The sequence below is a fragment of the Calidris pugnax genome, unplaced genomic scaffold (assembly GCF_001431845.1).
Source record: "Calidris pugnax isolate Ruff unplaced genomic scaffold, ASM143184v1 scaffold125, whole genome shotgun sequence".
In the NCBI taxonomy this organism is placed as follows: Eukaryota; Metazoa; Chordata; class Aves; order Charadriiformes; family Scolopacidae; genus Calidris; species Calidris pugnax.
In genome coordinates, this window is record NW_015090906.1 from 4,072,566 (window position 1) to 4,084,592 (window position 12,027).

At 44.9% G+C, this 12,027-nt stretch overlaps 1 protein-coding gene across 1 annotated transcript in view; it reads left to right on the forward strand.

The window, feature by feature from the left end:
• Positions 1-12,027, forward strand: part of SFMBT2 (Scm-like with four mbt domains 2) — a 188,246-nt gene that overhangs the window by 123,268 nt on the left and 52,951 nt on the right. Inside the window, exon 11 of the mRNA XM_014949114.1 lies at positions 1,965-2,091. Within this exon, the coding sequence (XP_014804600.1) occupies positions 1,965-2,091 (127 nt within the window). The remainder of the gene's footprint in view (positions 1-1,964; positions 2,092-12,027) is intronic.

Genomic DNA, 12,027 nt, shown 5'->3' on the forward strand with positions numbered 1-12,027 from the left:
AGAGGTGCAACCTCACTGCTGTCCCTTGTGCAGCCTCCCCTGGCAGGTCGGTCCATTTGTTTCGTGGCTGCGAGCGGCTCTTTGATGGAAGCTGCATTGCGAGCACATCTTCCACTCCTGCAGCCAGACGTGATGCTGGAAGTGGATATGCTGTAACTATTTCCCCAGGGGGGATATTTAACAAGGAGAGGCAGTTATGAATTGGATTGACATGACCAAATGCTTAGTAAAATAAACTCCCAGCTAACTGTTTTGCCATTGATTCTGTGTAAATTAGCCTCCAGCACCGAATTGCAATGAAAGGAACCGGTGTGATGATAAATGACGTTTCCTTGTTAGGCAACATAAAAGGCATTTAAACAAACTCACCCTGCTTTTCTGCAGTTCTGGCCATGGGCAGCTTTTACAGGGTGAGTCTGAACAAGGCTGAGCAAGGCTTGTGGTGGTCCAAGCAGTTTTTGAGACTGGCAGTGCTTTCTTGAGGGAAAAAAAAGACCAAATCCAGAATTTTTTAGTCTCACATAGAGCTCCCAGTGATTGTTTGTGGTGAAGTGCCCATGGTCCTAGGTGCTGTACAAATAGCAGAAGGGTTGAATTTCAGTTTGGCTTTCAGATGCTGCATGGGAGATTGGTGTCATTTTAAGTCAGCGACAAGTATTACCCATCCTAAATAGTCAAAATTAGGCAAGAGGGGGAACCTTTTTGTGCTGTTGCGTGCAAAAAAGAGAGATGCAAACACTTAGACCTGATGTGTTGCAGAATGGGTGGGACAGAGGGAAGGAAAATACACGGCCAGAGGTATTGCATTAGGCATTTTGAGGGATGGTGGTGGTGGGGATATCGGGAAGGGGCTGACCTTAAGTGAAGGGAGAGAGGACACTGGAAGTTACAGAGGGTAAGGATGAAAGTAGCTTGTAGCTTGGCTTGTGGAGGTGGTTTTGGAGAGTGTTGTAGGGTCTTGGGATCACCTGCAATGGCTATAAACAGGAGCAGTGGTTTGTTATGGTGGGGCTGAGCCATCCTGGTTCTGGCAGGAGCTGGCAGGACTGGTCAGCAGCTGCTGCTATCACATGGCCAGGCCAACCTCAGGTTGAAGCAGTTTTCCGAGGCATAAATCAGCCTACAGCAGTGGTACCTACTCTAAGTACAATGGGGGATGCTGTATTGTTGCAAGCTCATGACCCCACATTTTGGTCCTGTGTTTCTTATCTGAGGTGAGGACCTCTCATGTGAGGATCATTGCTGTAATACCTAGCCTGGCTTTTTCACTGAAGAGGAGTGGGAGGGCCTCAGATAACCCATGAAGGACCTATTTCTTTGGTCCTTTATTTAAGCATACAGAGGTACTGCTGTAGCAGTAAACACAACTGGCTCCATCTACCCCCACGTGGAGCCAATCGACTTATGTACCTGAAGTCTACAGAGAAGGACCTTGTACATTGAGCTTAAAATACTCTATAAAGAAAAACATACTTGAATAGGTTACTCAAATTTCTCCAGCCTCAGTCAGCCTGGGAAACTAAATGTGTGAAGAAGTTTCTCTGGTGTCAGCAAGATGGGTTATTTGCTTTACAAGGTTTCTCCTAGCAAGGTGAGAGGTGCTCAAGTGCAGCAGATCTGGGAACCCCCTCTATAGCAATCTTGTCACCAACAGTGGCCAGCAAATGCATCACCAGCAAGCATTCAAATATACTTGGAGCTGGTGTGGAGTAACCTCCTCCCAGCCTCTGGGAGATAGGGATTGGAGTAAACTATGAAATACATTGCTTCCTGATATTTTTTTTTTCATATGGATGTCCAGGGCAGCTCCATTTTGAATCTGGATGCCTTGGTGTTCTTTTGTGTATCCAGCACTTCCAGTGGAAAGCAAACCATGCTAAATTTATGCTTCCCAGTGGACAGCCTAATTAAAGTCATGCAGTGCTGCAGTGCCATGCTTCAGTGTTGGTCCTTGACTCTTTCAGACATCCTTCAGCCGTGGCTTTACTAAGAACATGAAGCTGGAGGCAGTGAACCCCAGGAACCCTGCAGAGATTTGTGTCGCTTCTATCACCTCAGTTAAAGGACGGTTAATGTGGCTTCACCTTGAAGGTATGTGCTATAAAGGCTTCTTATGTTTGTGTTATTCACTGAAATACTCTCTTAAGTTTGTCCTTCATCCTCTGCACAGTACTGCTTTCTACACCCTTTCTTTTTTTTACACATTGACCAATCATATGTTATTTAGAATCATAGAATCATAGAATCATTGAGGTTTAGAATTATCTTTCCCTTCTGTCTCCATGAGGGAGTCACAAGACCTTCCACCCTCCAATCCATGTGGGCTCTATCAGCATGCTCTCCATTGATGATAGAAACTGCCATCATGATAGACCTCCATGGTGGGAATGGATGTTTGCCTCACTCGTGTGGCTGAGACTTCCATTGTGATTTCCAACAGGCCCTCATGGGATCTCCTGCAACCTCATTCCTCGCTTCCTTCCTCTTCCTTTCAGTTCTTTTTTTTTTTACCTGAGTCTGTAAAACTTCTGCAATATATGCTGTTCCTTCTGGAGAATCATGAAAATATCAAAGGCACCTCTGATGGCCCATAGTTCTCCTCATCACCAACCTCTGTAAGATCTGTACTTCTGCTTCTTGATGAATGTATAAGGCAGTCTATTGTGCTGCCAGCCCTAACACAGTCAAAAGTCAACATTTTGCTGGAACTCTTCCATTTGCAAAGTAAAATGCATTTGGTTTAGCTACAATGATGGTTCTGGGAGTCCTGATATTAAAATACCTCTACCCCTTTGCCAGCAGTCACATGCTGGTAGGTAGATACTGTGAAGCTCTGCTTATGCATTTCTGAGAGATGCCACCAGATGTTTCAATGCATCCCTGAAAGATTGGGCTGATGAAAGAGCAGCATCTCTTAAATACCTGCTATGTACAGCTCCAGGAAATGCAATGGCATGTTGTCCCAGTGAGCTGGGAGGAAAGCAAGGCTTAGTCATATTCTGCAGCTCAGGGAGTACTGCGTGTTGTTGGTTTCCCAGTCTCCTGACTGGAAGAAGGGATGGGGAGAAATGAAGCTTGTGCTGGGCTCCAGGTTGTGGAGTTGTCCTGCAGAGAGCAGAATCAAAAGGAAGGGAGATTGAGGGGAGAATTTGGCTTTTAGGTGACTCCTAAAACTTTCCAGTGAGAGTAGTTCTGCAGTAATTTTATTACAATATTGACAATGCCATCACAAGGCCCTGGACAGGATTAGTGCTCATTCATTTCAATCTCTGTAAAAATGTAAACTAAGAGGCAGACAAGAAAAAAACAACAACTCAAAAAGAAAATACAAAACCCCTTCTCTATCCCAAGAATGTATTGCCTAAATAGCCAAGTAAGAAGAATGGATGAGCAGAGATCTGTTTTGTCTCTCTGTGATGGGACTGTTTGGGAGATGCTCATATAAATCAATGTTGCTTCCCTTTTTTTCCTAGAAGCAGAGGCTCAAGGGATCATTTTGTGGTGGAGAACTTTAGTCTGGGAGCTGGGAAATCTGCACTCATTTTCCTGCTCTGCTTCAGATTTCCATACAATCTTGGATAACATACTTACTATGTTTCAGCTTTTGTACCCTGAGCTGCTGGAAAATCAGTCCAGGGTGTAGGGTACACCCAGAGCAATGAAGAGAGAGGGGAATTTATCTCTTTGAGGGAGACTTTATTATGTTTTGAGGGAGTGGATGGATCAGCTTCTGATTGGGCTTGCGCGCTCCCTGTACACTGCCGAGGGACATTAGATGTCCAGCTCCATAACCCCATCTTCTAGATAGCTTCAGGAAAGAGAAAGAAGTCCATGACTAGTCCCACCGGAAAAAATGAGGACAGTGGCACTTCTTTGTACTTATGGATTTACTAAAGCATGGAAGACGCTCACAGGAAAGGGAAAATATGGAAATAAGCATTTTTTACTACTTTTTAATGAAGATGTGAAGTTTTCAAAGTGAAATGAAGAAGATGTATGAGTTGGGGCTGGAGAAGTGTTGTCATTGGCTCTCATGCTGTATGAACAGGCATCCAGAGTACTTGCCTGCTGATACTCTGCAATTCACTGAGGTGGGATGGGATGCTGAAACACAAATGATCGTCACCTTGGGGCCCATTTTGTGCTCTGTCTCTGGTGTGAGGTGGAGGCTGATGGCACTTTCTCTTTTGTCATCCTGCAGGTTACTCTGGCCAGGACTTTGACTGGGCAGACTACCAGAAGCAGTGCGGAGCGGAGGCAGCGCCTCACCTGTGCTTTAGAAATGTAAGCTTTCTTTTTGCCTTTGCTTTGCTCCTATTGATCCATGTGAAACACAGTTGCTTGCACGGAAAAGCTGCAGCAAACCTTTGGGAGGTTCCCCCAGGCCAGCATCAGTCTGTCTTAGGGACGAAGCTGCAGAAACGTTTCAGGTCTCTATCCCTGAAAAACAAAAAATGTTAATCTTACTCTTTTCTTTATCTAATTAATTTAGCTTTCCTGCTGTTCATCTCCTCTCTGATTTTTTGTACAGCACCTAGCACAAGAAGGATCTCAACTGACTGTTACAAGTAATTCAAGTGCTATTAAAAAAAAACCATAAAGTGGTTTAAAAAATTGCGTATCACCTGGTCCTTTTCACATGTTGAGTGTTTTTTCTGGCTTCCAATGAGATACAGTTAACCAAACTAAAGGAATTTAAAAGCTATGGTTGGAACTGTTGAGCTCAGAATGTGAGGAAGGTGATTAACACACATGGATGCTCTGGTGTTTGGGACAGTTCATCTGCTTCCTTGCTTCAGCAACTGTGGCATGAGAGTGAGCTTGAGGCTGTCATTATGCTGGAGGCCACCAATATTCAGAGCTTTGGAAACAATCTTCTTCAGGCTGTTTTGTGGTAATGTGGTGTTAAAAAAAAATAAAAATCAAATATGAGAAAAAAACTTCTTTACAGTGAGGGTGACAGAGCACTGGAACAGGCTGCCCAGGGAGGGTGTGGAGTCCCCTTCTCTGGAGATCTTCAAGACCCACCTGGATGCAGTCTTGAGTGATGTGCTCTAGGCGTTCCTGCTTTAGCAGAGGAGTTTGACTAAATGATCTCTAGAAGGTCCCTTCCAACTCTGGCGATTCTGTGATTCAGTGATAATGACAATCTGGCGTGGCTTGATCCAGCAGGTATTCATCACTTGGTGAAAGGCAGATGTAGCCTTCTGCCTTTTACAATAACCTGGAGCTCTTCATGCTCCCATCAGCTGATGGAAGTTGAGATCTCATCACTAACTGAAAATGTGATGGTACCTAAAATGAGTGCAGAAGGATTTGCAAAATGAAGCGGTGCTGTGAATGGTGGACAAGCAGGTTCCTCTGGGGGTTATGTAGGCTTTCACTGTACTCAGTGGTTTTGAGACTGGGGTACAGAGTGTTTATGAAAAGCAGAATTGAGACAATCTCACAAGACATGTTTTTCCATGAGTCAGAGCCTATGAAATGGTCCTCCTCGTCTGTGGTGGCCTGAGGGCTGCCAGGCTTGGAACAGACCTTTGATGGTGAAATTATAAATTTGAATACTTTTTGTTGATGAATTCAGAAGATCTGTGTCATCAACAGAGTTTGACCTGGGGATCAAGTCAGAGTTAGGATTTCTTTGCCCCATTTGTTGTGCCATCCTGTGCAAAACCCCATATCTCAAAGAGACTTCAAGCTAAGATTTCCAAAACCGCTGAGGGAAGCTGGGCAACGCTGTGGTGTACCAACAGAGTGGGACAACTGCTGCATTTCTTCTCTTCTGCAAGCGCCCCTCCCTTTTCTTTATGTCCATCCTCATTTTGTCAAGTAATGGATCTGTGCTCTAAACGCTGGCAGCCTTGAGAATAGCCTCTGCGTAATATCCTCCAAAGATTAAATCAAGAGATAGGACAAGGGGAAGTGGCCTCAAGTTGTGCCAGGGGAGGTTCAGGTTGGATATTAGGAAACATTTCTTCACGGAAAGGGTTATCCAGCATTGGAATAGGCTGCCCAGGGAAGTGGTTGAGGCACCATCCCTGGAGGTGTTGAAAAGATGAGTTGACGTGGTCCTCAAGAATATGGTTTAGTGATTTTTTAAATTGCATATTTCTTATTTATTTCTTTTTTTTTTTTGTCAGAGTTAGGTTGATGGTTGGACTAGATGATCTTTAAGGTCCCTTCCAACCTAGACGATGGATTCTATGATTCAATTCGAAGCACATTTTTTTTTCTTTTTTTTTTTCTTATTGTTTAAGGAAACATTCATCAGATGAACGTGTGCCTGTTATTCTTTCACTCTCGATAACACAGCTCTCTGCAGAGAGGTGCAACCTCACTGCTGTCCCTTGTGCAGCCTCCCCTGGCAGGTCGGTCCATTTGTTTCGTGGCTGCGAGCGGCTCTTTGATGGAAGCTGCATTGCGAGCACATCTTCCACTCCTGCAGCCAGACGTGATGCTGGAAGTGGATATGCTGTAACTATTTCCCCAGGGGGGATATTTAACAAGGAGAGGCAGTTATGAATTGGATTGACATGACCAAATGCTTAGTAAAATAAACTCCCAGCTAACTGTTTTGCCATTGATTCTGTGTAAATTAGCCTCCAGCACCGAATTGCAATGAAAGGAACCGGTGTGATGATAAATGACGTTTCCTTGTTAGGCAACATAAAAGGCATTTAAACAAACTCACCCTGCTTTTCTGCAGTTCTGGCCATGGGCAGCTTTTACAGGGTGAGTCTGAACAAGGCTGAGCAAGGCTTGTGGTGGTCCAAGCAGTTTTTGAGACTGGCAGTGCTTTCTTGAGGGAAAAAAAAGACCAAATCCAGAATTTTTTAGTCTCACATAGAGCTCCCAGTGATTGTTTGTGGTGAAGTGCCCATGGTCCTAGGTGCTGTACAAATAGCAGAAGGGTTGAATTTCAGTTTGGCTTTCAGATGCTGCATGGGAGATTGGTGTCATTTTAAGTCAGCGACAAGTATTACCCATCCTAAATAGTCAAAATTAGGCAAGAGGGGGAACCTTTTTGTGCTGTTGCGTGCAAAAAAGAGAGATGCAAACACTTAGACCTGATGTGTTGCAGAATGGGTGGGACAGAGGGAAGGAAAATACACGGCCAGAGGTATTGCATTAGGCATTTTGAGGGATGGTGGTGGTGGGGATATCGGGAAGGGGCTGACCTTAAGTGAAGGGAGAGAGGACACTGGAAGTTACAGAGGGTAAGGATGAAAGTAGCTTGTAGCTTGGCTTGTGGAGGTGGTTTTGGAGAGTGTTGTAGGGTCTTGGGATCACCTGCAATGGCTATAAACAGGAGCAGTGGTTTGTTATGGTGGGGCTGAGCCATCCTGGTTCTGGCAGGAGCTGGCAGGACTGGTCAGCAGCTGCTGCTATCACATGGCCAGGCCAACCTCAGGTTGAAGCAGTTTTCCGAGGCATAAATCAGCCTACAGCAGTGGTACCTACTCTAAGTACAATGGGGGATGCTGTATTGTTGCAAGCTCATGACCCCACATTTTGGTCCTGTGTTTCTTATCTGAGGTGAGGACCTCTCATGTGAGGATCATTGCTGTAATACCTAGCCTGGCTTTTTCACTGAAGAGGAGTGGGAGGGCCTCAGATAACCCATGAAGGACCTATTTCTTTGGTCCTTTATTTAAGCATACAGAGGTACTGCTGTAGCAGTAAACACAACTGGCTCCATCTACCCCCACGTGGAGCCAATCGACTTATGTACCTGAAGTCTACAGAGAAGGACCTTGTACATTGAGCTTAAAATACTCTATAAAGAAAATCATACTTGAATAGGTTACTCAAATTTCTCCAGCCTCAGTCAGCCTGGGAAACTAAATGTGTGAAGAAGTTTCTCTGGTGTCAGCAAGATGGGTTATTTGCTTTACAAGGTTTCTCCTAGCAAGGTGAGAGGTGCTCAAGTGCAGCAGATCTGGGAACCCCCTCTATAGCAATCTTGTCACCAACAGTGGCCAGCAAATGCATCACCAGCAAGCATTCAAATATACTTGGAGCTGGTGTGGAGTAACCTCCTCCCAGCCTCTGGGAGATAGGGATTGGAGTAAACTATGAAATACATTGCTTCCTGATATTTTTTTTTTCATATGGATGTCCAGGGCAGCTCCATTTTGAATCTGGATGCCTTGGTGTTCTTTTGTGTATCCAGCACTTCCAGTGGAAAGCAAACCATGCTAAATTTATGCTTCCCAGTGGACAGCCTAATTAAAGTCATGCAGTGCTGCAGTGCCATGCTTCAGTGTTGGTCCTTGACTCTTTCAGACATCCTTCAGCCGTGGCTTTACTAAGAACATGAAGCTGGAGGCAGTGAACCCCAGGAACCCTGCAGAGATTTGTGTCGCTTCTATCACCTCAGTTAAAGGACGGTTAATGTGGCTTCACCTTGAAGGTATGTGCTATAAAGGCTTCTTGTGTTTGTGTTATTCACTGAAATCCTCTCTTAAGCTTGTCCTTCATCCTCTGCACAGTACTGCTTTCTACACCCTTTCTTTTTTTTACACATTGACCAATCATATGTTATTTAGAATTATATTTCCCTTCTCTCTCCATGAGGGAGTCACAAGACCTTCCACCCTCCAATCCATGTGGGCTCTATCAGCATGCTCTCCATCGATGGTAGAAACTGCCATCATAATAGACCTCCATCGTGGGATTGGATGTTTGCCTCACTCGTGTGGCTGAGACCCCTCCAATCCATGTGGGCTCTATCAGCATGCTCTCCATCGATGGTAGAAACTGCCATCATAATAGACCTCCATCGTGGGATTGGATGTTTGCCTCACTCGTGTGGCTGAGACTTCCATTGTGATTTCCAACAGGCCCTCATGGGATCTCCTGCAACCTCATTCCTCGCTTCCTTCCTCTTCCTTTCAGTTCTTTTTTTTTTTACCTGAGTCTGTAAAACTTCTGCAATATATGCTGTTCCTTCTGGAGAATCATGAAAATATCAAAGGCACCTCTGATGGCCCATAGTTCTCCTCATCACCAACCTCTGTAAGATCTGTACTTCTGCTTCTTGATGAATGTATAAGGCAGTCTATTGTGCTGCCAGCCCTAACACAGTCAAAAGTCAACATTTTGCTGGAACTCTTCCATTTGCAAAGTAAAATGCATTTGGTTTAGCTACAATGATGGTTCTGGGAGACCTGATATTAAAATACCTCCACCCCTTTGCCAGCAGTTACATGCTGGTAGGTAGATACTGTGAAGTTCTGCTTATGCATTTCTGATAGATGCCACCAGATGTTTCAATGCATCCCTGAAAGATTGGGCTGATGAAAGAGCAGCATCTCTTAAATACCTGCTATGTACAGCTCCAGGAAATGCAATGGCATGTTGTCCCAGTGAGCTGGGAGGAAAGCAAGGCTTAGTCATATTCTGCAGCTCAGGGAGTACTGCGTGTTGTTGGTTTCCCAGTCTCCTGACTGGAAGAAGGGATGGGGAGAAATGAAGCTTGTGCTGGGCTCCAGGTTGTGGAGTTGTCCTGCAGAGAGCAGAATCAAAAGGACGCAGAACAAGTCTTTCCTTTGCTAAGTCAGTGACACCCTCTTGCTCAATGAGAGCTCTATAGCAGAAGGTGGGAGGGAGGAAAGGAGTCACCCATGTCTTCTCTGCTGGCCTGTGTAGTGGGCAGTATGATGGCTCATGAGTAAGTCTCCTGAAGTGCCCTAAATCCGGGCTGCTGTCAAGATCATTTCTGCAAAAGCAGTGGGAACCCTTATTCTCAGAGATGAATGCAAGTTTATCTTGGCCCTTCTGGGGTGAAACAGCTAGGAAAGGGTTAATGGAAATACGATTTAAGGAAAGGACAGAGGAACAGGGGTCTCGACAAGGGGTTCTTGCAAAGATCCCATGTGAGATGAAGTCTAAGGCCCGATCTGCACAAAAGTCACCTTCCCTCCTTTGCAAGATGCTCAGCTTTCAGCATTTTGGGGCTGGAAGACAGTGGAAGCCAGGCTGATACTCAGTGTATGGCTTCATCATCACCTGGCACAGAACCTTCAGCATGGTCCTGCATTGATTATAATAACCCAAGAAGTGTTTCAGCATCTCACAATGTGCAGTGCAATTTGTACAAGAGGAAACATCTCTAGTCAGAGCCCTTAAAGTTAGTAAGAACATTGTCAGGTAACACAAAGTACCTCATCTATGCTACCAGCTTGCTCTAAACTATAAGAAAGGCAGAAGTTCTGTGGTGTTTAGCTCTACAAAAGCAGCATTATATGGTAGACAAGGCTTTCCCGATGCCCCCGTGATAAATCCCATTCTCAGAGATCTATAACTCAATTGCTACCTGAAAAGAGACTCCTCCTGAGCTAAAGCTTGGCAGGCTGAATTGTTCATGCTTCTCATGTCTTTGCTGCTAAGCCTTATGGTTTGATCCAGCTGAGACCTGGGGAGAGCAGAGCTGCAGGCGTGTGGCCTGGATGCAGCAGAGGTGGGGGATGTAGGAGAGCTGGGTTTGGGGCGGCAGAAGTTCTGTGCTGTTTAGCTCTACAAAAGCGGCATTATATGGTAGACAAGGCTTTCCCGATGCCCCTGTGATAAATCCCATTCTCAGAGATCTATAACTCAATTGCTACCTGAAAAGAGATTCCTCCTGAGCTAAAGCTTGGCAGGCCGAATTGTTCATGCTTTGCTGCTAAGCCTTATGGTTTGATCCGGCTGAGACCTGGGGAGAGCAGAGCTGCAGGCGTGTGGCCTGGATGCAGCAGAGGTGGGGGGTGTAGGAGAGATGGGTTTGGGGCTTTTTTTCCTCTGAGATAACTGGTTGCCTTCTGACTTGAGATAGCTAAAGCTCATCTGCAGCCTGGTCTGGACATGGGGCAAATATATCTTTTTAAAGAGCTGTAATCAACCCTTGTTTGAAATTCAGTTCTAACTAAGGCTGTTGTTGAATTCAGACCCACCTGGTCAAGGAATCTGACCCATTTTGGCAACTCCCCTTCTTGAAGGTGCCTTCACTTTTATATGCAGATTTTATGGGGTTTGGAAATCCTTCTTTTTTTTTTTTTTCCTTCCCCCTAAGCTGTAATACTTTCAAAGGGACCCAGTGTTCACTAAACCCTTGCCCATTATAGTGAATAGGAAGTGCTGTTTCTTGAGTCTTTAAATCAACTAGTCCTCAAAGACCCTGGATGGAGGCAGGGAGAGGGCCACACACTCCCACCTTGCTCCTCACCCTCGTCTCTTTCCCTCTACCTTTTACTCTTTTAATTTCTTAAAGGATGTTTTTTTTTACAACTTTTCATAAAAAGACCCCTGTGTGCAACGCCTTGTCTTTTGAGTTCTGATATATAGATGCTTTACACTTGTTTTATATCTCAATACCAGGAATAGAATGATCTGTAGTAAAAGGAAAAGATGCAAAAGACTGCAAAAAATAAAAAGAACTCTTTGCTGCTGCTGAAGTACATGATTACAGTATGCACAGTGTTATGCTAAAACTAGGCATTTAAAAAAAAAAAAAAAACCCACACAAAACCCTGCTTGCAGAGTTGTAAAGTAAATGTGGCTTGAACTGTGGCATGTTTTTTTGGACTCCATTAATACAGTATTGTTTCTAACTGATTATTTATATGCTGGTAGCAGCAAGACTCCCCAACTACCATGGGAGCCCATCGCCGAGGACCTCGGGTCCCACCATTTATCACGGGCGCCTCTGAAGCGTTCATTGTTGCCCTCCCAGTTTCGCTGTTTGACAGCCCCAACTGCCGCCATAAAACAGGGACGCAGTAGTTAAGCGGCGTCGAGTTAGACATGAGGGAACATGGCTTAATAAATCACGCCTTGTACAGTAGCAAAAACTCTGTAAACTCGAGGGCGAGCGTTTAACGAGCGGCAGTATAGTTCCCCCGCGGTGGAAGGGGAAGCACGGGGCTGGATCCGAGGCTGTGTGCATCCCATCGCTTTCTGCTACTTTATTACTCATCATCTGCATTGTTAATTTTTACTGGTTCATTTTAGGTTTTAAAGCTGGAGCTTTCTGGTGTGAATTTATAC